This window comes from Pipra filicauda, unplaced genomic scaffold, assembly GCF_003945595.2.
Source record: "Pipra filicauda isolate LSUMZ 115617 unplaced genomic scaffold, ASM394559v2 scaffold334_size1588553_pilon, whole genome shotgun sequence".
Lineage (NCBI taxonomy): Eukaryota > Metazoa > Chordata > Aves > Passeriformes > Pipridae > Pipra > Pipra filicauda.
This window is the reverse complement of record NW_024104459.1, coordinates 962,115-988,280: the sequence shown is the minus strand read 5'-3', so window position 1 is coordinate 988,280 and position 26,166 is coordinate 962,115. Positions and strand designations below refer to the sequence as shown.

The 26,166-nt window shown below is 37.7% G+C and overlaps 1 protein-coding gene across 4 annotated transcripts in view; it reads left to right on the top strand.

The window, feature by feature from the left end:
- The window catches only part of ANO4 (anoctamin 4), a 166,633-nt gene that overhangs the window by 80,438 nt on the left and 60,029 nt on the right, over positions 1–26,166 (top strand). For 3 of the 4 annotated variants that reach the window (XM_027739171.2, XM_027739170.2, XM_027739166.2), the window contains 4 exons: positions 1,831–1,989; positions 21,670–21,770; positions 22,021–22,122; positions 24,824–24,868. In XM_027739171.2, the coding sequence (XP_027594972.1) occupies positions 1,831–1,989; positions 21,670–21,770; positions 22,021–22,122; positions 24,824–24,868 (407 nt within the window). The remainder of the gene's footprint in view (positions 1–1,830; positions 1,990–21,669; positions 21,771–22,020; positions 22,123–24,823; positions 24,869–26,166) is intronic. The other variant, XM_027739169.2, reaches the window with a different exon arrangement.

Here is a 26,166-nt window from a genome sequence, read left to right as displayed (position 1 = left end):
GAAGAGCGGTTTGTCGGGAGGGTTAGAAATCACACCAGGACCATCAAGCTGACACACTCTTCTTAATCTCCTGCTGCACCCTTCTTTATTTAAATAACATAAATACCCCTTTGAGTTGGGTTTTTTTATGCCTTCCCGATGTAGATTTTTAATGGAAAAAAATAAAATGTTCTGCCTGAACTGGTTTCATATTTAATGCTCTATGAAAAATACTTCTTATATCTTGATAGTAACATTTATCAGCATGATATGCAGTATAGATATAATTGGTCTTTTACTGTTATTTCCTTAGAGCTTAAATCTTTTTTCTTGCCTTCTTTTCAGGCTCAAGGAACTGTTCCACTGTATCAAGTCTGCATTAAATTGTGTCAGGAGTCAGGCACTGTAATAAAAGAATGTTAGAAAAATTCTTTTCTTTCTTTAGTGAACCAGATATACCAAGGGGATGGGACATTTGGGATGCTTTCATTGGTTTTCCCATTTAACCAAAATGCCTGCTGAGGAAGACATCTTACACTAAATTCTTTGAATCGGAATATTGGTTTTGTCTTTTTTTCCCCTGTAAGAATCATTTTTCCTGTTGAAATGTTCAATTTGTAATTTAAATTCAGAAGCAGTTCTCCTGTGGAGAAAGTATTTTGAAAATTCCCTCCTTCTCCCAGACGTGTAAGGCAAAATATTCATTGTTTTCAGAGAATTGATTGTATATTATAGGGCCAGGCTATTTCTGGCAGGAATAGTGAAGCAAACTCTGGAAAAACAGAGATAAATTAGCTTAACCTTCCCTTCAGCTTAGAGCTGGACTGGTCTTGAGGTCCCTGAAGGTCCCTGTCCATCATACTACTCAGAGGGAGTGCTGTTTGTTCCCATGAATGATTCACAGTGTGCATTTTTTGTATGAAACACTTCAACCTGCAAACTGCCATAAAAATTCGACTTGTCTGAAAGTCAAAACTTAACCCCTGGGCAGGACTTGTATTATGTGGAAGTAGTGTTAAATTGTGAGGAGGATCTGTAGAGAATTTAATCTCTTGAATTTCTGGAAAAAGACCACTAGTCTGGTCTTTTATATCTCAGGAGAGAGACCTGTTTGGCCTCTTATTAACAGTGAAATCAAGTTGTTTCTCTCTGTCAGATCAAACATTTGAACAGGCGTGGGATTTTTTTGCAAGAAATAGCCAAGAAACAATATTTATTGTATTTATGTACTGCTAGATCAAACACCAGGAATTCTTTCCAAATAAATCCAGTGAGTTTCCTCAGCTGTTCCTTAAGCAAAGAATATTCTGCATTTAGTCTGATGAGGTATGGTGAGGTACGTACAGAACCTTCATATTGTCTGTGTCCTGTGAGGCAAAGCAACGAGAATCTCCATGTCAGGTTTTAGTGTTTCTCACTACAGTAAATGCTCACGTCATTGTCTATTCTTTTCACATGTACAAAGACATTCTACAATACCAAGTTGTTAATTTTAAATTTACACTTCAGTAACACTATTCTCTGCTCTATTTTATAAGTAAGAAGTTTTCCTAATCTTATGGAGGGTAGTGGGGGAGGAAGGTTGGCATATGTTCTCTATTCTCTCCTATCCCATGCCTATATGACCAAACATCTGCCTAAGAAGACCTCCTGACTTCGAAGTGGGGAAGTCTGTGTTCCTCTCAGATGGCGTCAGAGGCACTGTGTGTAAAGCATCTGAAAACATGAACAGCTTGTTCTGATTCCTTATCTTTCCTGTTGAATATTACTGAAAACTGATGATGCAAACAGCAACGCAGCAATTACTAAGGTAAATTAACATTACTGAATTGTTTGACTTTCTCTTTACAGGAAGTACCTGATAAGAACAAAACCAATGGACTATATTTTAGAGATGGGAAATGTCGGATTGACTACATCCTTGTGTATAGAAAATCTAATCCACAGACAGAGAAGAGGGAAGTATTTGAGAGAAATATCAGAGCAGAAGGACTTCAAATGGAAAAAGAAGTAAGATATCTTCCTTTAAAAAACTTTCACCTTATATGAGGGTATGGTTTGTTTACTCTGAAGCTCCTTTACTCTGTTATAGCAGTAGAAAAGTGCTTTTAAGCATGCCTAAATATAGGCCAGAGCAGTGCAAAAGTGTAACCTAAAGGAAAATCAGACACAAGAGTTGAAGGCCAAAACAGGCCATTACAGCCATCTTTTTCAACCTTATGCACAAGTAGGTCACCGAATTTCGTCCACTGTGCTGTGCAATATAGGAAATGAGTGCTGGGTTTGAACGGTCTAAATTCTACTAAATGTAATCCACTTTTCTGCACCCACATTTCCTCCTAACTGCTTGTTTCACTATTTGCTGAGTTTCTTGGCACTATTTCAGAGACCTAACTAGATCCCTGCCTACCTTTGCTTGTCAGCTTAGGCACAGGGACTTGAGCAGTATTTTGGTAGTTTGGAAACAGCTTAAAGTTTCTCCTTCTGTTTTAATCCTAAGCATTTAAATAATTGGACAGTACATCTGAATAATTTATATCAATGTTATTTCTAACACAACGTCCTAAACCAGTAAATCTCTTATGGAAAAAAGTGTAAAAATGAATGCAAAGTGCCTAAAAATGCATTGATGTGTTAGGTAGCAGGAGCAAGGTTTAAAGAGACCATGTCTCTTTTGCCAAGCCTATGATCTTTCTTAAATTTTGGTAATGTGCTTACACAGGGCTTAAGTCTCACTTCCATGTAGAATAGGTATTGCTGAATATTTAGCTTTATTTTTACTTGAGTGACTCACATGCATGTTAACATGCATTGCCATGCTACCACTGATAGGAGACAATAGAGGAATCTTCAGGATACAGGCTTTGGTCAATTATGTGGGTGCTATACACTATCTCCCTTCTTTCACTGAATTCCTGGTACATATGTAGATATTCTGCCTGGGTACTTAAAAGGCACACTTCTTTGGGGAAGAAAAAAGGGAATCTGTTTTTTTCCAGAAAAATGAAAACATTTATTTTCTTTAAATGTTTTTGGATTGAACATGGGTACTGTTAGATAGATATAAGTGTATAAGAGCAAATCACCAGTTACATCAACCAGTTACCCGGAACTATTCCTTCAAATAACCTGCATGTTAGCACCTGCAGTGCTGCAGTAGTTGACAGATGTTTTCAATGTCAGACATTGTTCATTTATTATGTTTCCTGTATAAGTACTAGTGTCTATAGGAGTTGTAACCCAACACCCAAAAGCATGAGTGTTGTTGCAGCTGTTCAGCTTCACATCCTAGAATGCTGCCCTGCTTCCACCAGGAGAGATGCTGATAAAGTCTTTGAAATTTGGACAGTGTAGAAAATGAACAGGAAATGAATTCTCCCTATTAATGCATATGCCTAGTGGTTTCAAACCAATTTTTTCCTACTTCGTAATTTTTGCATATTTATTACTGTGCTAAGGTCAGCAGTGAAAGCTATGAAATCTCTTTATATTCTAAGTATTATGAAACTCATTGCAACATTCTGCACAGAAAACTTTTCCAAATTGATGGTTTAAGTGCTTACTATAGAGTTTTCTTGTGCCTTTCAAGACCATTTATTTGGACTTTGCTGCCTAGGCTGCATGACTGTTCTGCCCATTTGATTGTTCATTTCAGTTTCTATTTTGCTACTGACATGCAGTTTTATTTCTTATTAATCTCATTTGCCCTTGGTGTGACTTCTTGCCAGCATCAGTAATTGTTCATCTTCTAAACTCAAAATGATCAAAATGAGGTTGTGCTACATGACTCAAGCTAATGTTTTTAAAATCTAGGATAGAAATCTTTTTTAACATATGACTCTGACCTAAAATTAAAGTCTAGCATGTACATTTTATGATCACATTAGTTTCTGAATTTAATTATAATCCTGAAGGAAATACGTACATTCGTTCTTGGTACGCTCCCTCCGAGAGTAACAACCGTGCTGCAAAACACTTAGCTTTAACTGTGTGATCAGTTAATGCCTAGATTACTTTTCCTTGTTTTCACTTCTCCTTTTGCTGAGACTACACATCATTCTGAATGTTAATTCTGGAAGACTTTAACTCCAGGTTTACTTTCAATTGTTCACATATAATATACTGCTTCCAGTACTGTAATGCAATGCAAATGCAGGATAGAGGTAAGAAATTTATGCTGGATGAACAAACACAGACCCTGCTTGGACATATAATTTCTAAAAGAGAAGAAGAAGGTCATCTTAGCTTTAACTAAAAACTATGTATCCAAAACAAATCTGATGTTGGGTTAGGATCTGGTCATGTAGCCCTAGCAACTGGCTACATTTAGTTTGAACTTGGCATGGTTTTTTTGGGTTTTTTTGCTTCTCGTGACTACACTAAACTAATTCATATGGCATAGTTCTACTACCAAATGTACTTGATACCTAATCATTGCCTAATGATTTTGTTCAAAGTTTTAAATTTATAGTTTGTAAGCTGATTTCATACAGTTCATTTAAAAAAGCATTTGGCATACCAGTAGAAATTGAGTGGTAGAAATGTAGTAAATGGGAACTAATCACATAAGTAGTGAAGATAGCATTCAATCCTTTTATTTTATATATTTTGTATATTTATGTTTACTAATGTTTCAGTATAAAAGCAATTCACTATTTTAAACCAATAGCATACCTTACTGCCCTAGAAAACAGGTCTCTCACAGCTACTACATGCAGAATGTGTTTCAGGAACTAGTTTCAGATATTTTACTAGTAACAGCCAATCCATTTGAGCTTCTGCTGGCACATTGATCTTTGTATCTCCCTGATAAAAGAAGATGTTAACGTAGTACTGGTCCAATTTTCGGGAACAATCCAAGTTGTGTGGGTTTTTGTGTTACATGCCCGATTAAAAATTTAAGCATTGCCACCATAAGTGTCAAGCTGTCACCAGGGCATATCTAATTGCATTCACTCCCTGCCTCAAGCAGCAGCTGATATTTCTGGTGCAACATCTGGCAGCCAAAATGCAGCTGGTGTACACAATAGGCAGTAGAAATATATAATAAGTGTTCTCTAGGGAAAACCCAAAAAGACAGGGGAAAAAAGCACAGTATAAGCTTTCATTTTGTTATATAAACAAATATCTTCTAGCAGGTATAATCTGAGTCTTAAGTTATGTTAATATGACTCTAGAAGTTGTATTTAGAAATCTTTTTCGGTAGTTGATGCAATATAATTACAGAATACATGACTTTTCAAATTTGCAGGTAAACGTTGATAGGTTCATGACGAGGTACTAATAGTTCTACAAAACAGATTCCCTTAATGTTGCTGTGACTGTGCTAATTGGGCAGGACTTCAGAGGCTAGAAACACATATTCAGTCAGATACTTATATTTAGCAGCAACTCGGAATCTGGTTTCGATATGATGAATGTTGAGAGAAATTGCAGATGACAGAAAGAGCACACAATAGAGTATCTCCATGACTTTTGGCACATCCCTCAGTGTAAAACCAGAATAGACTTATGATCACGTCAAAGTGGGGTAAAAGTCAGAAGTAAAGAATGAGTATGAAGAAACCAAGAACTTCAAAGACTGAAACTTTTGAGTACTAGTTGTGTCCAGAAAGTGATGATGTGAAAGAGATGTTATATCCAGCAGCTATTGCTTCTGAGCATAATCAAATATTATCATCTTTCTGGAAAAAATGGCATCTACTCCTTTTTGTTGTTGTTAATATTGCAGAGCCAAAACAGTTATGTGAGACTGATCTGCTTTTTTCTGATTTGTGCGTCATCACTGCAATTGTTCATGAGATTTCTGTTACATAAATGTTATTGCTGATTGTGATTCATGGCTAGAAAAGAATTAAGCTGACTTCCAGACCCCAAGTGGCACTTGCAGATCTAAGTTAGGAAAGGTTTAGAAACATATCTTATATAATTTAGTTCTCTGAGCAGTGTACGATAAAATCTCGATGCCTTTAGAGTTGGCTCCAAGTTTCTTTTTCAGCTATGACTTCAGTTTATCTGGTTATTGAAAGAGTAATAACTTGTTTGTAATTTATTGTTGTTATATATGTTAATTTATTCAACCAGCCACAGTTTAAATCAGAGTACTTAGCCTATGGACAATTAGCTATTTGCAGCTTACCAGGAGAGTCTGTGTGCTCCTGCAGCCAGGAGCAAGCTGCAGGTCTGCTGGGTTTTCCTTTGGTGTTCATATTCATTCGCTGTCATGTTGATCTTACTCTGCACATATCAAAAATCTCTATCCACTAGAGAAAAAGATGGCTAGGGAAAGCTTCCAACACTGAAATCATATAAACTGTCCTCTGAGCTTTTTTTTACAGAGAGAAAAATATCTGTAAGCATGCCTATGTGAGATAAGTGATAGGAAGCACTGGGACAAGTGTGACAGTGATGATTATCCATACTATGCATGCATGGTAGGTCAAGCAATATGCAGGATGTCACCTATGGCTAACAGGTTTCCCTTTAGGCCAAATTGGCATTTGGACAAAACTAGGCTTTCTTGGTCTTTGGAGAAGATGAGGTGTTGTATTGGGTTTGCATGGCAAGGGTTTGGTAGTGAGTGGGGCTACAGGGATGGCTTCTGTGAGAAGCTGTTAGAAGCTTCCCTCATGTCCAGTGAAATGAATGCCACCCAGCTCCAAGATCAACCCACTGTTGGCCAAGACTGTGGGCTGGCCAACAGCCACAGTCAACAACAGTGGTAGCATGATAAAGCAGATAAAAAAGCCCCTGATATACATCTCTTCTTTCAGGAATGAGTAGAATTTCTTGTCAAAGAGTTTCCTGTCATTAACCTTCACAAATCGGAATGTCAAGAACCTTTTGAAGGAAACAAACAGGCAATAAATTAAGAAAAACTGACAGTTGTTATATATGAGATGCCCCCTATATGTCAAAAGTCACCTTTCCCTTTACAGTAATTGGTCTTAAACTGCAATTATTTTTGAGATGTTGTTCGCCTGCCAGTGGCATCAGGAACAAGCACAATGCACAAGGCTGCAATTACTTTATGCACAGTGAGAGTTTCCATTGCCCAAAGGTGACATGAATACATTTGCTGCAAAACTCCTTTGTAGTAATGGCTTAATAAACAGAAATCTAGAGTTGTCTGGAGGGAATAGGAAGACGGACTATACAGAAATGCAACAGTACGCTTTAAGTTCTCATTTCATGTTGATGGTTTTGGTGTTGATCTTGTTTTGAGAAGAGAGCGCTGTGTTTACAGCATTATGCTTCTAAAACAAGTAGTAATCATTGGTCTTGGGGACATTTGCATCTTCCTCCAAAGCATGAAGTGGTGTGGGGCTGCCTCCCTGAAAGTACTGCCAAGAGAGAAGCATGAATCTGGAAAGGACAGCACTTTCTCACATGCTCTTGGCACACGGACTCCAGGCCCTCTCATTGTCCAATTACTTACTTTATTATACTAGGTTAATTCAGTCATGGAGCGAGTGGGGCATTGGCTCTCTGCGCCTTAGATTAACTGTATTTCAATTACAGTAAGAGCCTCACAAATAGAACTAGTCAAATTACATCAGGACTCGACTTTCTTGAAAAAGATGTTTCAGTTTATGGGTCTCTTGGTCCAAATCAAATACAGCATTATCCACTGCATATTTACATATTTGTTTTTTGCTATTTGAGTGGTAATGAAATGATGTTGTAAATGAAGTTTAATAAAGCCTGACTTGAGGGGAAAAATGCTCCTGAGATAGCCACATTGGCTGAAACTTCTGTCAGCCAGTTAGTCCTGTCCCCCTGTTTAAAGTCTTATCTGGTTTACAAAACTCTCTTCTGTGCATAAATTACCTTTTATATATTTATCTGAAAGCCTTAGGAGGAATGTGTAAAAGAGCCTTTTAGGTAAAACTCTGCAAGACCTTTTAGTTTCCCCTTGAAGATATTCATAGTGCTCTACTTGTTACTTTTGTTAGGTACACCTTTGGTTTTGTTAGTAGACTCAAACGGACTTTTCCATTTATAACAAGATTGACTCCTCTTTCTGAAGTCTCCACTGTCAAGCACTAAAATATAAAAACTTTTTGCTTACTTTTCTTTTAACAGCCATCTCTTACACCTTTCTAAAATTCAAAACTTTTCGTAGAGAATAATATCTCCACAGTTAAAACGTAGATAGGAGAAGAACAAAACAAAGACGTAAATCTGGAAACCGTGACTCTTTACTTTCTCTTGCTATATGCAAAATTCATGTTCTTCTCCACAAGAAACTTGTCTTTCTATATCTAGACTCCTGTGCCTTTCTGTGCCTTATAAGCTAATAATCTGTTCTGTGACATCATTTTCTGGGGAATCTGGAGCTCCAGCTTCCTACCATCACAGGAGTGCTGGAGGGAAGGCACATCTGAAGGGCAACTTCATGAAGCAGAGCTGTTACCAATGCTAGATCAGGATGGCCATGACTTTTTTCTTCTGTATCTATAGTTCATTGCAGACTATAGCCTGGCCATTCATCTCCAGAGTTCTTGAAGTTGTACTGTGAGTGGTATCACTAAAGGAAACTGTGACTTTCTGAGACAGGATTGGATTAAACAAATGTCCTGAAACAGCAGTTGAGAGGATGGAAACTGTGATATGTAGAACATCCCAGGTCAACGCTTAGCAGATTTATGGATTTTGTCATTAGCTTCAGAAATTCACAGCAGAGAGGAATTCAAGTAATAAATTACAGAAAGTACTGATCAAAATCAAGAGGCCTTTTAAAGTACAGAGGACATTATGGGAGGCTTTGCTAGTTACAGATCTGCATTTTCCTACGGCTTCTCTGGGGGCAGAATAAATAAAGTGGGTTGGGGGAAATAGATGGTAGCCAAGGCCCTGTAAATTGTTCTGAATCAAGAGCTGTCACTGTGATGTGTCCCAGACAGCTAAACAGTAAACTAGAGTCACCCATGAGGGAGCAGTTGTTGGAAGTAATGTGTCTACACTACTGCAGAAGTTAGCGTAGGTGGTGAGGAAGGTGAGAGGAGTCCAGGGAAAATAAGGTGGCTGTACTGCAGAGCCCCAAGAGGGGAAAAATATCTTATTGATGTAGCTGTTAGTGATGTACATATCTGGCTGGGGAGGAACAAGACCTTCTGGGCAGCAGTTCATCTCAATTTGAGGAAAACAGAACAAATGAATCATAGCCTGAAGGTACCTGTTCCTCTCCATTGCAGATATCTAAACTTAGTTGCCCTGAATCACACCTGTGATGTCTGCTCCTTGGGAGTAAGCCTTCAGGGAATTTCTCAGGATCAGTGGGCTTAGAGACTAGACAGTGCCAATGTTCTGATTCAAACCTAGTGGCCTGCCTGCATCCAGCAGGGAAAACTGGGTCAGATAATGTCACACATCCTATCTATAAACTCGTCAAGTTAAGCTTTTTTGTTTGCTCTGTGTCCAAGTGTTATCTATGGATTTACATAAATAGATCTGTGGGGTACAAGATCATCCCCAATACTGATGGAGTGTAAAGTATACAGCCAAAGGAATTGTGTAACAACTGAAAATTTCCATTCTAAACTCCCCAAGCTATGGAATAGATAAAATGTTTCTGCACTTTTTCCATTTTTTGTTCTTTGCTGGTTTGATTGTGAATTGATGAGTTGGCCTGTTTCTGGTCTGCATTGTGAAAGGAAACACAATTCATGTATCTTATTAAGGCATTATTCCAGCCAAAAGGCACAATATAAACATTATTTGGGAAAGGTGAGTGCATGAGAGATTTGGGAAAGAGGGGAAGAATAATTATGGCGAGAAAGTGTAAGAGGAAGCTAGTATCAAAATGTGGAGGCATATCAACATTAAATCATGGCAGACATGTAAGAAAAGCCCCCTCCTCACTGTGTAACTCCCACTATAAAAATCTGAGTGTAAAATCTCTTTAGAAATACAATACAAACTCTTAACATCTTGAAACAAATATTTTATATTTATGGAGAATGTCTTAACAGAATGCAGAGAAGGAAAAAGGCAAGGAATTAATAATCACAAAATAGTTTAGACTCCACAAAGAGTTTTAGCTGAGGAAAGAGGGGAAAATTCTGAATATGTGAAAATATTTCATTTAAACATTCAATATTAAAAACCTAATATTACAATGTCATGCTAGTTGTTAAAAAAGCTATCTTTACAGAAGAGAAAACAGATCTAATCCAGTAGTATACCAAAAACATGCTCTTTTTTATGGAGAATTTTTTAAACTAAATAAAAGTGAAAATTTTCTTGTGTTTCCAGAAAAATTTTTGGAAATCTTGTCCAATTTCCTCCATTTTCATATAGTTTATTCAGTTTGGTGTTGCAACAAAATGCTTTTCACTCTCAAATGGCATCGCAGTTGGTCACTGGAATGTTCATATAGGATTAAGCTTGCCTAGCTAGTGGAAGTTTTTATATGCTGATTCTCTTATTAATTAATTTCATAGACTACTTGTAAGACATCAAGGATATTTTCCATCAGATAGTGTGTCACATAAAAGAAAATCTAATTTTCTAAATTCATTACTAGATTTCTGATGTAGAAATTGTCTAACAGAAGCCTTTGCAATCAGGGTCCATGCACAGGTATTTTACTTCCTGTGACTACAGAAAGGTAAAATTAGATCAGCAGTCTGGGACATAGTGCCAGGCCACAATTTGGTTCAGATCTCCTCAGGATATACAAGGACATAAATTGATTACTTGCACTTACATTTCTTATCCCGTGGCCAGAGACTATCACAGTCAGTTCCTAAAAATTGACAATGGACACATGATTATGTGTCAAGTTTTCTTGAATACCTAGAATTTGTATTTTCTAAAAGCACATGTGCACCTCTCTAAATGCCTGACAGACATTCTCCGTAACTCTAACAAACTACTACCAATATCCAAAAATAATAAGACCCCTGCTGAATAGTTACACAACATAAAGGACTGGGGTATTAAGTTCTGTATGGTCTTAATTTGATTATTTTTTTCCTCTTCACACACCTTACCCTATTCTGGCTTCTGTTGATGACTTCTCTTCTTGATTCTAACAGTGATGTTCATCTTTTCTGTATTTTTTAACTCTCAGCCACCTCTCTATCTCTGCCTTCTGTGCTACAGCAGTTTGTTTGTCAGATCTAGAGTGTCATATGAGAGCCGTTTCCCTAAGAACAGAACATGATTTTTTTCCCCCCGTTTTCCTTTGCTCTTCATTATACGTTAAAAAACTTCATATGCCAGATAATTACATCACTTTAGGAACTCGGTGACATTTTCAACATTAGACTTCCTATTTTCTTGTCAGTCTTGCTGTCACTGCTCTTTCCACCAACTATGTACCGTGGTGGTGATTGCTCAGTTTTTATCCAGAACTTTTTCCTTATTAGTATTTTGATATTTTCCTGTTAACCTTTCATGTTTTAAAGAGGAGATGGCATCTGGACAGGCTAGATAAATGGGCTGAATCCAATGGTATGACGTTTAACAAGACCGAGTGCTGGATCCTGCACTTTGGCCACAAGAACCCCATGCAGTGCTACAGGCTGGGGACAGAGTGGCTGGAGAGCAGCCAGGCAGAAAAGGGACCTGGGGGTTCTAATCAACAGGAAGCTGAATATGAGCCAGCAGTGTGCCCAGGTGGCCGAGAAGGCCAATGGCATCCTGGCCCGGATCAGGAATAGTGTGGCCAGCAGGACCAGGGAAGTGATTCTGCCCCTGTACTCAGCACTGGTGAGGCTGCACCTGCTGGAGAATGTCCAAAGAAGGGCAATGAGGCTGGTGAAAGGACTGAAGCACAGGCCCTATGAGGAGAGGCTGAGGGAGCTGGGGTTGTTTAGGCTGGCGGAGGCTCAGGGGAGACCTCAGCACTCTCTACAACCACCTGAAAGGAGATTGTAGCCAGGTGGAAGTTGGTCTCTTCTCCCAGGCAACCAGCAGCAGGACAAGAGGGCACCATCTTAAGCTGTGCCAGGGGAGTTTTGGGTTAGACATTAGAAAGAAACTCTTTATGGAGAGAGTGACCACACATTGGAATGGGCTGCCCAGGAAGGCGGTGGAGTCTCAGTCCCTGGAGGTATTTAAGAAGAGACTGGATGTGACACTTAGTGCCATGGTCTAGTTGACAGGGTGGTGTTGGGTCATGGGTTGGACTGGATGATCTCAGAGGTCTTTTCCATTCTAGCTGATTCTGTGATTCTGTGTGTTATTCTGTGTTAGATGGGTCCTTCACTTAAATGCTGCCAGAAAAAAAAAGTATTTTAAAACCTTCAATTTTCTCCTATTTTGGGCTTAAATACCATCTGGGAAAAACAAGAATTTCCACATTCTTTTTCCCTTGGTAGTCTGAGGAATTTTGTATATGTATATTTTATGCAAGGTTCCTCCAGTTAAAAAGTTGACTTCCTTTTACCTTTCAAATTAAAGTTCGAAAAAAGAGATCACTAATTTATTGTGCTCCAGAGGTTGTCATTGGCAGAGGCTGGAATTGCCTCCATCATACATCATACACAGCCAGAGTGATGGGTAGAACTAGTTGCCTTCTGTGGTGGTGAGAGGGAATCTGGCAAGAGAAAAGTTACATCGACATTACAGCAGTTTTCATGGTGCAAGTGAATATGGAGAGGGGGATTCTTTTCCAGTGTATGTGTTACTTGTGGCCTTAGTTTAACAGCATCATAGGTGTGTCAAAATTCGGTATTTTTCAGCAAACAATTTTAGGACTAGTGCCACCACTTTGCAACATATGGAATCAGATAAAAACTAATGTGATAGTGATATTGTCTTTCACTAAAAAGACTTGTTTGTTCTGTAACTCTTCTCATTAAACCTGCATATAAGAGCTCTGAACTAGGAGAGAAAATCATCTCTGTGCTCTATGAAATTTATCTGAGCGATTAAGATATTGAGCTCCATCTGGTGCTGCCTTGCTCTTCTGTGTCATACAGGAGGTGTTTTCCTCCAGCACCTTATGTCAATGAGCACACAGGGAACAGCAATAATTGATCATTAGTGGAGCTCATGTTTAGGTGTCTACCTTGACAATACCATGTATGCCACGTATGGATGTTGCTTTATCAAAATAAATTAGAATAGCTCAAAGCAAAATCATAATTAGCCCTCGTCATACCTTGACTTTATTTCATTTAAAGCACATCTAACAAATAAAGGGATTTATACAGACATGCACAAAGGATGCAGTAGTTGTTCTTCTTAGTTTACAGACATTATGTATTTCAATTTCTTCTTGTCCCCAGTTAGATTCTAATTACTCTACCTTCGCTTGAGTGGTTTCTTTCCTTCTGTTTTCAATGTGTGGTTTTTTAACATCATGTGATCTAGTTACAGAGGTGAAATTACTTTGAGCTTAGCTGAGCAGAGACAGGTGAAAAATCATGTAGACCATCAGTTATTAGAAATTTCCTCTCTGCACTAGAGCCTGAGATTTCTTTTTATGGTCAACCTGGAACTGTGGCTTGCTGAAGCCAACATATTGAGATGGATTTGCCTTTATCTCTTGTTGTTTTGTATGTAATTTTTTGGGGAAATCTTACACAGTCTGAGCACAATTTGCAATTTAAAAGAAGGTAAACTTATTTAATTATTTTAATCTGAATTGCAAATTGAATAATGGTAATCAAACCTGTTCTCACCCTCCTACTTTTCTTTGGAAAGAACTTCCCCTTCTGCAGTAACAGTGTCATATCTGGAGAGACAACTGCTCTACCACATGTTTTGGCAAATTTCCAAGACAGCTTTCCTTGTAATATTTTGTTTACATCCTTTCAATGTATCAGATCACTTGAGTACCTTAGTAAGACTACCGAATGAAATTACTCAGAAATTCACTTTGTGCCTATCTTATTAGAGGATTTTGTATATTTGTATTTTTTTGCTATTTGTATAACATGGAAGAAGTGAGGGAAAATATCTTGTTGATGTCTCTGTATTTAAATGAGCCAGGCAGAAGAGTTTTGCAGCAAGGAGTTGAACAATGTGAAATGAATTATCAGAAGATGGCTCCTCAAACTCTTTCTGATTCTAATAATCCTAGCAGTAAGATAAACAAGGCACAGAAAATTGAGATATGAGTCGAGGGAACAGGCATTTGAGTAGCCAGACTATCAGTTTATGGGAAACTGTAACTAGTAGAGTTGTGAATGATTTGCATTCTTCACATACAACTTTCCCCTTCATTTAACTGGGTCCTGCTTTTGCTTTGGTAGTTTTTCTTTCCTGGAAAATGGGAACCTGCATTAAGTCTGAGGAGGTGCTGTCAGAGTGCTCTTCTCTAACTTTCCTGGAGAGCAGAGGCACATGTGTGTCCTGTTCATCCAGGCATTACCAACTGACTTAGGTAAGATAGTCATATCAGCATGGGATAGCACACAACCTAATAAGCCATGCTAATATGCATGTGCATTACCCCACTACTCCCCCTACAGCCAGGGCTAACATCTCTGCCTGTAATTACTCATGTTGTGGATGTGTAGCTGACTTGAAGAACCTGGGGCTTTATTGTTTTGTGTAGAGTGGACTGAAGCCTCTCCCCTGACAGTGTCATTCAGAGTAGGCTCTTCCTCGGCTATGTTCTTGTTGAGCTCATTTGTGTCTCTATTTAGAAAGAATTTTGAATCACACTGTCAAATACAGAGGTACACAGACAGCTACAGAAGAGTTCACTGCATCCTGGAAAGGGTTGACAGTGAAAAGACTTTGAGTGTAGGTTAATAGCCATATAACTATTTCTTGTCTTCCTTGACTGTATGATTTGAGAAACAAGACTCTGAAGATGGAGTTGGACAACCAAAGAGCATCATATTACTTGAATATGGGCACGTGCTCAGAACCTGGGCTGCTGCAAACACTTCTGCATCCACGTGGGAGTGTAGTTGTGGCCTTTCTGCCCAGAGATGCTCTGGTGCCCAGGGAGGTTACAAGGTCTCCATCCACAGAGATATTCAAGACTCCAAAAACCACTCTATTTGCTTAGATCAGGAGATTTGACTAGATGACCTATATTATTCTATGATGCAATGATAAGCAGCTTGTTCAATTTTCTCTAGGTTATTTTTATGCAAAAGCTATAATAAGCCTGCCTGTATGTTTTGTGTGTTTGATTGATTATTAAGTTTGTGAATTGGACAAAAAATAAATTGCCTTTTTCTTTGCCAATGCAATATTTTTACAATAAGCCTCTAAAAGCAAACATGAATATCTAATAGACAATTCATTACATGTAAGTATTTTCTCCTTCAAAAAATTATTAATGAGACATAAATCCATATCGGAAAAATATTGGTTTTATATTTTGCTCTTGGGATAAATCACAAAGGAAGATGCCTTATAAAATGTAGTTCAATTATAGGATGTATTTTTAATGGCCTATGATGCCAAAAGTAAAATATTGTACATAAGAGACCTTTTTTGGCCCATAGGTTTAATGAACTCAACTATCATTGTATAAAATATTAACATTTTTATTCTAAAATTGCAGCCCATAACTGATGTTTCATGTAAAGAGACAATATCAAATACTGTGTTCATAAGTAGAATACATATTTGTGCTCAGAGGTTTTCACTGTCTGCACTTTTAAATATGCAAATAATGATTTCACAAATTTACAGCAATTTTCCAGTCCAGAGGAATTAAAAGGTATTTGTCAGATAAAATCCATATTAGCTTACTGAAATGTTGTCACTGAAATCTTACCCAGGTGGGTCAAACCTGTATTCATTCAGTATTTGCTGATGGGATTATCAAGAAAGGTTTTATTGCTACCTCACAGTCAGGTCAACCTTTGCTGTTGAGACAGTCATCCTGCAGATATTTCTAATTCTTCTATCCAGGAGTGAAGCCCAAGTCAGAGGATATTGTTTCCATGGTTGATTTCCTACATCTAAGTTACCTTACTGTGAGATCCATCCAGTGGATTTATATTATATTAGCTGGAATTAAAGGCATCCTTTCTCACGGTTTTTTTCTTATCTTGAATTTGTATCTCTCTATTGCGGATTGTGAGCTTGTAATTGCACAGTAAATTTGAGCAGTGAGATAGTGTTTGCATTTTACTTCTACTCTAAACTACCCTGTTCTTGGAGTTGTCCGCCCACTCATATATTTTTGTCTACATGGAAGGACATTTGCAAGTGTTTCCCCTTGTTCTGTTTCAGAATTGCGATCCTGTCAAATACTGCCAGAAATTAAACACTGTAACAATGCCACCTGCTCTGAGTTGGATTAGATGACATATTGCCTGAATGCTGGCAATAAGCAGCCACCTGCCTTCTTTATTGACCCCACTGAAGCAGAACCTCTGGAAGTACTTTGCAAAGTAAAAATAAAGCTTTACTTCGTCATCGTATTTTGTCGTGAGATTTCATGTAAAAATTATTTTAAATTGTGATCATGTGGCTTAAATCCTTAAATCAAGTTATTCTGCATTTTACATGTCAGTGTCCTCAGATCAAAATTGTTTTTATCAATAGCTTTCTATTTTTTGGTTGGGGCTTTCTTTTTTTAGTCTTATTTTCATTCTTTCTGCTTTTGCCCTAAGGTTCCTTTTAAGTCAAAAGTTTCTTAAAATCCTAACTAAAATGTGAACAGTGTATTCCCCTTTTTCACTAAACCTGTTTTCTGTTTGAAAGTATGTGTGTGAAAGATATTAGCACTGCTATTTATTAGATTCCTCAGAGGCATGAACGTGGAGGTAAACGCTGGTGTGTATGTAATATTGTCCCCGAAACCAAACACATATTGACAGTACCTAAACAATTGCCCAGTGGTAGTCTATGCACTTGAAAAGTACTGGCAGCATATTCCTGCTGCTCTTCCTGTTCTGTGGAATTACCCTTGTGAATTTACAAGTACTTTGGTTTGACTGAGGAAGAACAGTTTAATCAACTAAAATTTACTGGGGTTTTTTTTCCACTTAAAATACATCCACAAGGCAAATCAATCTGTGCTTTTAAGATATCAGAGTAGTAATCAAAAACAGTGGAACCTGTAGTAGTTATTATTTACTACTCTGCACTCAGACATCATACAAAGCTAGATTATAGAAAGAATTGTTACTAGAGGAAGTATGTTGATTTTCTCTCCTTTTCTGGCTTTTGCTGCAGTATGGTCTTTCCATAAATTAGCTATGTTTACCAAAACATAGCTTTTCAGTCTGGCTTTTTAACTTTTTCCCCTATTGCTATTCATACCTAAATTAAAACCTGCCTATTAGCCTCAAGGTAAATAAACAATGGTACCATTCAACTGGAAGCACTGTAATTTTACCCTTTTTCAAGATTGTATCCTGTGAATCTGTTTTCTCACCTTTTTAACTTTTAGACTCAAGGAATGCTTGTATCAAGATGAGTACCTACAGCGGTTTTTGTCTTAAAATGACTAGACAATATTATTGAAGATTAACTAAAATTAGTTAGCAGGAGGAGAATGTTCAAAAGGGTATTTGACAAAAGATACTAATTTCTAGCCTTGTTCCTGGAAGGTAGCCTGCAAATACAGCAAAATATGGGCTTTTCAAGAGACATTCAATGTCAGCATAACTTTGCTTCCATTCAAGCTAGCAATGGTAAGTTCAGAATGAGCAGAGTCAGGTCAATAACGAATATATATGTTTAACTCCTGCCATCAAAAAGCATTAGAATGCTTACAGGACTAGGTGTGTGTTTAGTAGCCAGAAATTAAACAGCAGTTATCACCACTCTGTTCTTGCTTTAGAAGGAAAATGAGAACCTGAACTTTGCAAGTTTTCCTTAACCTGATGACTGTAACTCACCAAAGCTGGTGTTTCTGCTTTTGGAGTTATATAAATGGCCCCCCTTTAGTCTATTCCACTCCTTATATTTGTGATACTGGAGAAGAATATGGAGCTTAGTTTTTAAACGTGTTTGTCTTTGGGAAATAAAAATGTCTTTATAAACTTAATGGTAAAACAGAAAGATAGTCTTGCCAGAAGGGCAAATCTATAATTGTGGTCTTATGGTATGGCCTGTATTCTATGACTGGCAGCAATGATATGGTACAAAAGTGGTTTGTCAGTGAAGCCAGAAAGTATATTGACTATCTGTAACCCAGATTCTGATCATCTGAATTCCACCATACAAACCCGCTTTGAAGATCAGAGTTCAGTTAAACTGAATGCACCTTGCTACAGTTTCTCAATGAGAATAACAATTAAATAAAGTTCTTCTAAGAAATAAGTTGTTTTTTAAAGAATGCAATCCTGGAAAATGGTAGTTTTAATCCAGTATTTCTCTAGAGAAGAGAGCCATTCTTCCATTGAAAATATTCTTTTCTCTAGCCAATTTCAGTCAGTGGGTTGCCCAGAGGCTGTGAAGTCTCTGCCTGTGGAGATACTCAGTACTCAATGGGACAAGCCCCTGTCTGAGCAGGCTGATCTCAGGTGGCCCTTCTTTAGCAAGAGACTAAATCCAGATAACCCCTAGAAGTCCCTTCCAACCTAGATGAGTCTGTGGTTCTCTAGTTCTGGTAAGTCTCTTCTCACCTAGAGTTTGCACTGTTTGGAAGACCAGCAAGAATGTTATTACTGACAAGAAGAAATCTATTTTGTTATGGGTATTCATCCTCAATAAATCAGTTTGATTTGATTGATCAGTTTGATCAAACCAATTTGTCTGACTGTTATTGCTTGGTGATAACTTCATAGGCACTGGTGCCACAAGTCAATTCCAAACACTTATTCCATTTTTGTGTTTCCTAAGTGTTTTATCTCATTGTCTGTCCCCTTGATTCCTCTGTTTTTCTTTCTTCATCATCAAAATATCACTTTCTAGCAGATTGCTCATGTCAATAGTTGTCTCAGTTAAATTTCAAAGGGGAGTAATGTTACATTGATTTTTGTTTGCTAGTTCCCATAATGTGAAATTGAGTTTATATCTCCAAACCATTCAATGAGCCAAACCTTAGGCTGATTACAGATTCTTCTTACAGAAGAATGCTCCTCTTCTCTCAATGACAGAGTTATAAGCTGAAGGATACTGTGTCTAAATACTAATCTAACCAAGAAAGTTTAGGATATTTTATTCACTGAATTATTTTTGGAACTAAGATGATGTTCATGCTATTTTTTTCCAGATATTTTGGTTAGCTATTTTCTCCTTAGATTAAGCAAGAGTGACAGTTCGTTCAATTGGCCCTTCATCTGGATTTGTTATTCTCTTTCCAATCTTGTTTTTCTCAGCCTTGTTTAGTGCTGTTCTTTATGAACACAATATGAGCAAACCAAAGAGAAATGGATTTCCATATTAATAATTCAGTGTTGGGGTTTTTTTTCTCCTGAATATAACTGAACCTCCCAAATGTATTTTGGTTAGATCTTCTGTTGACAAAGCTGATAAAATAACTGCAACATATTGAGTAAAAAAATATTCTTTAAACATCTGTAATGTGATAACTATTTGGAAGTTTTTGTGTTTCTGTATAAAAACATAAAACACGAGAAATAAAATTTGGACGAAGATAGTGTTCGTTTGTGAAACAGCATCTTCATAAGGTATGTTTGGCTGCCATATCTAGTATGGCTTAAACTACAATGTGCTGGAAAATGCCTATAAGCTTCCTGTTTAACAGCCATCACTAAGTCTATAGGCTGTTTTTAATTAATTTCTTCCATTTCTCAATCTTTATTGGTGTGTCAGGACTGTAGTTTTCTTCTGTATACTGGGCTTATTAGATGGTTCTTTTGGGTTTTGATGGATTGTGTTTTGTTTTGTTTTTAATCCAAGATGTTTATCACAAAATTGCCAGTCCACTGTTGACTTAACCTGATCTTTGAGAGAGCAGTTTACAGGAGATTTTTAGGGCAGAAAAATTTAGGTTTGGTTTTGTGGTATCTACTTGCTAAAGTCTTATGGGAAAATATAAGTTAATTTGTGAAATGTACCTATAAAGAAAAAACATCATTACAGCCTGATTTAGAATCCATTAAAGTCAATGGAAAGAGTACAAGTGAATTCATTGTCTCTGAAGCAAGTCTCATGGGGGCATTTTGTTGCTGTTGTATCATTTTGTATTGAAATATTTTTCACAAATTCATCAGCAAAAGAACAGCAAGATTTTTTTCCACAGTTTTTAACACCAGAAAGTCACTTGTTTCTTTATCCGTTAAATCCATTTTTTCGTGCAGCCCGGTGAAACTTTGAGTACAGATATTTCTCTGTGTTCATTATGTTCCAATATTATATTTGTCTAAAAAATGTTACCTCTGTAGTGATTGAGTTGGGGGTTTTTTTCTTCCTTTTTTTTGATGTGCTAAAGAAAATCATACATATATAACTTAACTGTTGGAGCTTTCATTCCTATCATGTCACAAACTAGTGGTAATGTCTTAGCTACTCCAAGGACATGAATGTGCTATAGCAGTTTCAATGACTTCAGCATCTATCAAGATAATGGAGGAAGGGCATCAAAAATATAAATGTTAGCCTCCCGACCATATAGTTATAGTAGTTCCCAGATAAACAATACTAGATTTAAGAACTCTCAGTAAGTTGTGTTAACCAAAAATTAATGTGAGAAACATTGAACATAATACAATCCCTAAAAAACTAGGAAATCATCCTCAAAGCTAACTAACAATTTTCTTGCCTGGTTTTCTGTCTTCATACTTACTTTTTCTCGTACTAAGTACATCTTTACCCGTGTCTTGGAATGCCATCCATTTGGTTGTCTAAAACTGTATTGTATGTAAATTTATGAAAATTTCATTAATTTTCATTAGAATTTGAACATTTTATCTTCCAGTATTATCATGTGGCTCTCTGTGTTCTTGCATCAGCTTCAGCCAGCCGTGATGTAGCTTTCTTGTAAAGCACTGTGTCTCCTCCTGAGTGCAAACAGAGCTAAATTTCTTCTCTTCTCCTCTTTGCTGCATATTCACTGACCTTTGCCATGCAGTTTTCTGTTAGGTAACAGCCATTCTGATGTGCACACCCTACATACAGTTCTCTTCATGCTGTGTACAATCCATAGTAAAGAAGATGGTAGCATTGGGAAGAGATCTTGCTGGCATAGTCATGGCCCTTGACCTCTCTGGGCAACAAATCTGGACAATATTTTATGCTTTAGACAGCATCAATTTTTGTTTTCTCTCACTGGCTTTAGTTCTAACACTCAGAATTCATGTGGCCAAGAGAGAAGCAGGAGGAAGAGATGCTGAAAACCGTGGCTCGGTAGCTTGGACTTCATTATTTGTCCACGTGAGGCAACAGAAATAAAACCACACTGTCATACAAACTTGTCTTGGTTGCTAGATGTGCCTCCACACATCTGCACTTCTGTGTGAACACATAAAACCATATCAGTTGAAAGCATCAATCTTGACCTTCCATTTAGCTTTTAACTGAAATTCAGGACCAAGCTTTCTAACCCAGATTTACGCGCCAACCTTCCTTCCACTCAACACTTGACTAACCCATAGATGCACGTCAGTCTCTCCTCTATGTCCTCTTTTCCATGTGAAGGAAACACACATGCAGGCCAGATGGGAGTCACAGCATGGGTTTCAGGAAAGCAAAAGTAAAACGAGTCAACAAAATACTGATAGAACTACACATTTGAGGCAGAATTGGGAGCTGGGAAGGGTGACACAAGATATTGACCTCTGACCACGGCTTCTTCCTATTTTACTTGAAAAAGTAAGCCCTGGTGGCTGTTTTGTTTTTCTCTTGCAGTCATCTCTAACAAACAGTGACATCATCTTTGTGAAACTGCATGCCCCTTGGGAGGTCCTGGGCAAATATGCTGAACTGATGAATGTAAGAATGCCTTTCAGGTAGGTGTAGTTGTGTCTTGTCTCAACTTCCAAAGTCACACTGTACTGTAAAGCTAATACGATAATACCAAAATGCACATGGACAAGCTCTTCTTTAAGATACCACACATCTTTAGAAAATATAAATGGAGTACCTTAGATACCGTGTTCATTGCTGTTTCTTGTTAAAGCCTGCAATTTCAGTATAATGGTTTGAGATTAAGATGGGCAGTAGCAGTGAAGCTGTTTTCATGGGGTATTCTATTCTTAGGCCCTTTAACCCCTTCAATGCTGGAGCCCCCTGCATACTTGTGCGCTGCTGTTTTTTAAATGGACATTTCATTGAAATCAATGGGAGGTCAAGAAGATCCAGGTACGTAAGGCAGCACAGAGAGTGCATGTCTGTTGAACGTATCTGGTATGCACTCATAAAATGCTTGTATAGTAATTATGTAATTAGTATCCCATAAATAAGTATAAATAAGTAACCCATCCAATAGGAGAACAATTCAGACTCTAAATGCTTTTTTCTGTGGAGAAAATAGAGTATGTATACTGACAACCAAATTAATTCCACATTGAGATTCAGATTATTTTCCTTATTAATTTAATTTTATTTGCATGTTGGGGTAAAATTTTCTATGTAAAACATTGTTTTCATTCTGCTGGTTATCCGAACTGTTAAAGTAGCCTAAAGACTTCCACTGGAACTGACCCAAACCCATGAACTAAGAGGCATTGATTCTTCTTTCAATTAGCAGGGTTTATAGATGTAAAGCTCCATTGATTTTAATGGAATTACTCCTGAGGAAGAAAAGGATCAGACCCAGAATATGAAACTAGTAAGCTGGTGCCCTTTGTAGGAGTCTTTCTGGTTTTTTCTTACCTAAGGATGAAAAACACCTCTGGTATGAGACAACTTGTAGCAGTACAGAACTTGCAAGGAAAAATGGATATGTACAAATGACAAAATTGTAGGCTTATTTTGTATTTATTTTGGTTTTCATTTTCACAGTAAATCTTCAGCTGCTCTTTCTTGTTCTTTTAGTGCTAAAGAGAAAATTCTAAAACCATCCATCATGAATCATTGCAAGATATTAATATTCTTTTTTAAAGGTATTCTAGCCATAGAAACAACAGGCTAGGCCAAAACTGTGTCTCCTTTGACTTCTGTGGCATTCACTGAGATGGACCTGTCCCAGTAGCAGGGTAAGGTCTCATGATTCACAAATACACCAGGAACTTCAATTTTAGTCATTGAGCAGCTTATTCTTTCCTAATCACTCAGCAGATAGCAAAATAGGTGCCATACAGATGATGCAGAAAGCTTTGAAAATACTAAAGGTTTCTTTAATTGCTTCAGGATCACAGCTTCATTCTTTCTACAACCACAATGAGAGTATTGTTAAGAGGAAATTGTGGTGATTCTCTGGTGGGCAGGCTCTTCAATTTTATTTTAAAAGCAGCACTACTGTTTACCATTTAAAAACAAGGACCAGAATTTTACAAAGTGTCCACAAGTCTAGACTGCCTGTATCCAGATGCCTTTGTGTAACCCCTCGTTTTAAGGGCTGCTGATTGCATATCACTCACGATATTTCAGGCTGGAATCCTGCAAGGTCCATGCATCAGTGATTGAAATCAATGCTGTTTCAAAGCATGGTTGCCAAAAGAGTGGATACCTCTGAATATTTGAAGCAAACTCAAGACTTAGATAGCATCTTCAGTAACACTTAGCTTTGACCCTTCTCTGCTCCTATTGAATTGAGCAAGATAAATAACGCTATCAAAAGAAGGCTGGCCAACATGAAATAATTTTGAAAATGTCACTTCACCAACACAATATGGACTCTGCCAACAAAAATAATGCCAAAAATTCTGAAAATTAACCTGGAATACTAACAAAATTTTCCCCCACAGTTTATAAAGCGTCAGTGCTCTCTTATTTTAGAGGGCTTACTTCCAAAGTCCTAACACCATTCCTATGCTACATTCAAAATATGTGTGGTACACACATATGTGGTTACACAGTGGAGCCTCTCAGAATACACAGAAACCACCTTGATTTAGCAATGACCTTCTATGATGACAAAGTCAGCCCCTGGAGGAGGTAACCAAAGTTCAGGCAGGCATCCAAATCTTCCAGTAAGGAGTGTCAGTCCAAATTCACACTTAAGAGCCCTCAGATTTTCTCTTATGAAGATGTGATCTCTGTGCTGAAGGCAATGGGTCAAATCCTGACAGCTGTGGTGTTATAGACATCTATGAGAAGAGCAAGAAGGGCCAGCAGGAGAGTGGGACGGGAGGTGGACTCCCTGTCCTGGATCTACACATCATGGTTAGGGGGCCACTCTGCACTGCAAGGCTGGTCAGGAAGCTCGCTGAGAGCGGATTCAGCATGAGTCTGCTTGCATACCCCTGTCTGCTCACTTGTTCATCACATGCTACTGGTTGCATTCACATTACGTCTTACTGATTTCACTGACAACAGAAATCAGCTGTGCCTGTATGAGTAGCAGAGGGAGTGGCTGCACACTTGGCAGGGTGCTGAGCACATGCATATTTGCTTGTGCAGCCTATATTCTGTTTCAAGGGATATTACCCCAACAGCAATCACTGATCTTGCTCGGTACCGCATGTGTTATGGCACATTGCAACATAAGGTACAGCTTTCCTGGCTTTCCTACATGATTTCCCTTTGTGTTTCACCAAATACAGCTTTAATAATTCGCTAGTAGCTGTCAGATAATTTATCCATATTTGTGTCAGTCCTATAGAATTCCTTCAACAGTTTATGGACTTCTCCAAATAGAAACGTCTTTGGGTCCCCATCTTTCACACATGACAAATAGCAGAAAAGGAGGAGACAAAGGGAAAATTATGAACTTCTGGCAATTCAAATGCCACCAGAGGCTGTGTGGCTTCCTGTGACAGTTCTGTTAATCTCTCTTTTAGTCTCTTCCTCCACCTCTTACAGGCTTCTGTCTTCAATCTCCTTTCCTTCCTTGCTAGTTCATACTGTAACTGACGATGGGTTTTCTTCTCGACTGGCTTCATTTTTGCTGTTCTTCCAGGAGAAAAATCTATTACCTGCACCGCCGATACAAGTTCATGAATAGGTGAGTACAATTCTTATGCCAGTCCAGTTTATGTTCATTTGGACCCAAATAAAGTCAAGCTGGAAGGAAAAGTTTATTAGCTGTGTTTGTAGGAGGGGTGAAGGGAGTGATTACACACTAGGACATCTGCAAAAAAATAATAAAGAAGTTGCATTTTTAAGGCATCTGCAATGTAAAAGAGGCAATTAATTTTATCAGCGATGCCTTCTTTAGGAATAAGGAAATATTTTATAGTTGATGGACTTATAAAGAAGAGTAAGTATGTTAGTGCAAACACTATCTCTTTCTTTTCATGTAGCTCATTAGGGAGTTTCTTGGGGTTAGAGTACCACAGTTACAGCTTTTTGTTCATTTCCATACACCTTGCTTACTCGTAATAGTGATGGCATTATTTATTTATTGCTATCTCTGTGGGGATGCTTAGTACTTTATTGGCAGATAGGAAGGCAATGAACCAAGTTCATCTCTGGTGTAACATTACTGAGCTTGAGAGATGAGTATTTTCCAAAAATCTTTGAAGTGCTTTCATTCAATTATTAAATATCTTTAAATTTGTGTTTGATGCCTGGTTTATGTCTGACTTAATGCACTGAGACACTTTCAATGCTACAGTTTGCATTTCCTTTTTGATACCTTGAACAAAATTAAACGAAAATATCTCCAAAATGCCTAAAAATCATACAGGCTTGGCAAAGACCAGATCATACGTTGGCATTTAATGCCACAGTGCTGGTGATGCAGTTTTCAAAAGGGTCTAGTACCTGATTTACTGTGTCAAGCTGAGGTCAGTGGAAATATTCCCAAGAACCTCTTAAAGAGAAGAATTAATTTGAAAAATCTGCATTTTGGAGTACAGAGCTGTATCACTTTGCAGATAATGTCATTATATTCACATCCATGGGAAAACAAATCACATATTATCACTGTGTGCTGTATGAACACATTAAGAAGTATTTTGTATATTAAATTATGTCGCAGTGTGCTGGTGACTTTACAGTACCAGCACTGATCTCACATTACAGTATTTGCTTCTTTATATTAGTAAGTACCAAATGAGCACTTTGTGGAGTTAAGACATTTTACCTCTTGGCACAAGGTAATAGGTATACGCAATTCTTCTGAAATTTGTTGATACTCCCCCTCTTTCCATTCCCACCTTACAATAAATAGTATAGTGGCTGTTAACTTTGGCATTTGTCTTAATTTTAATAAGGATATGGCTGCTTTGATTAAAGCAATGTCTCATCCAAGATAAAAATACCTGATGAGAGAAGGTCAAGAAGGAGTAGGTGAAGACT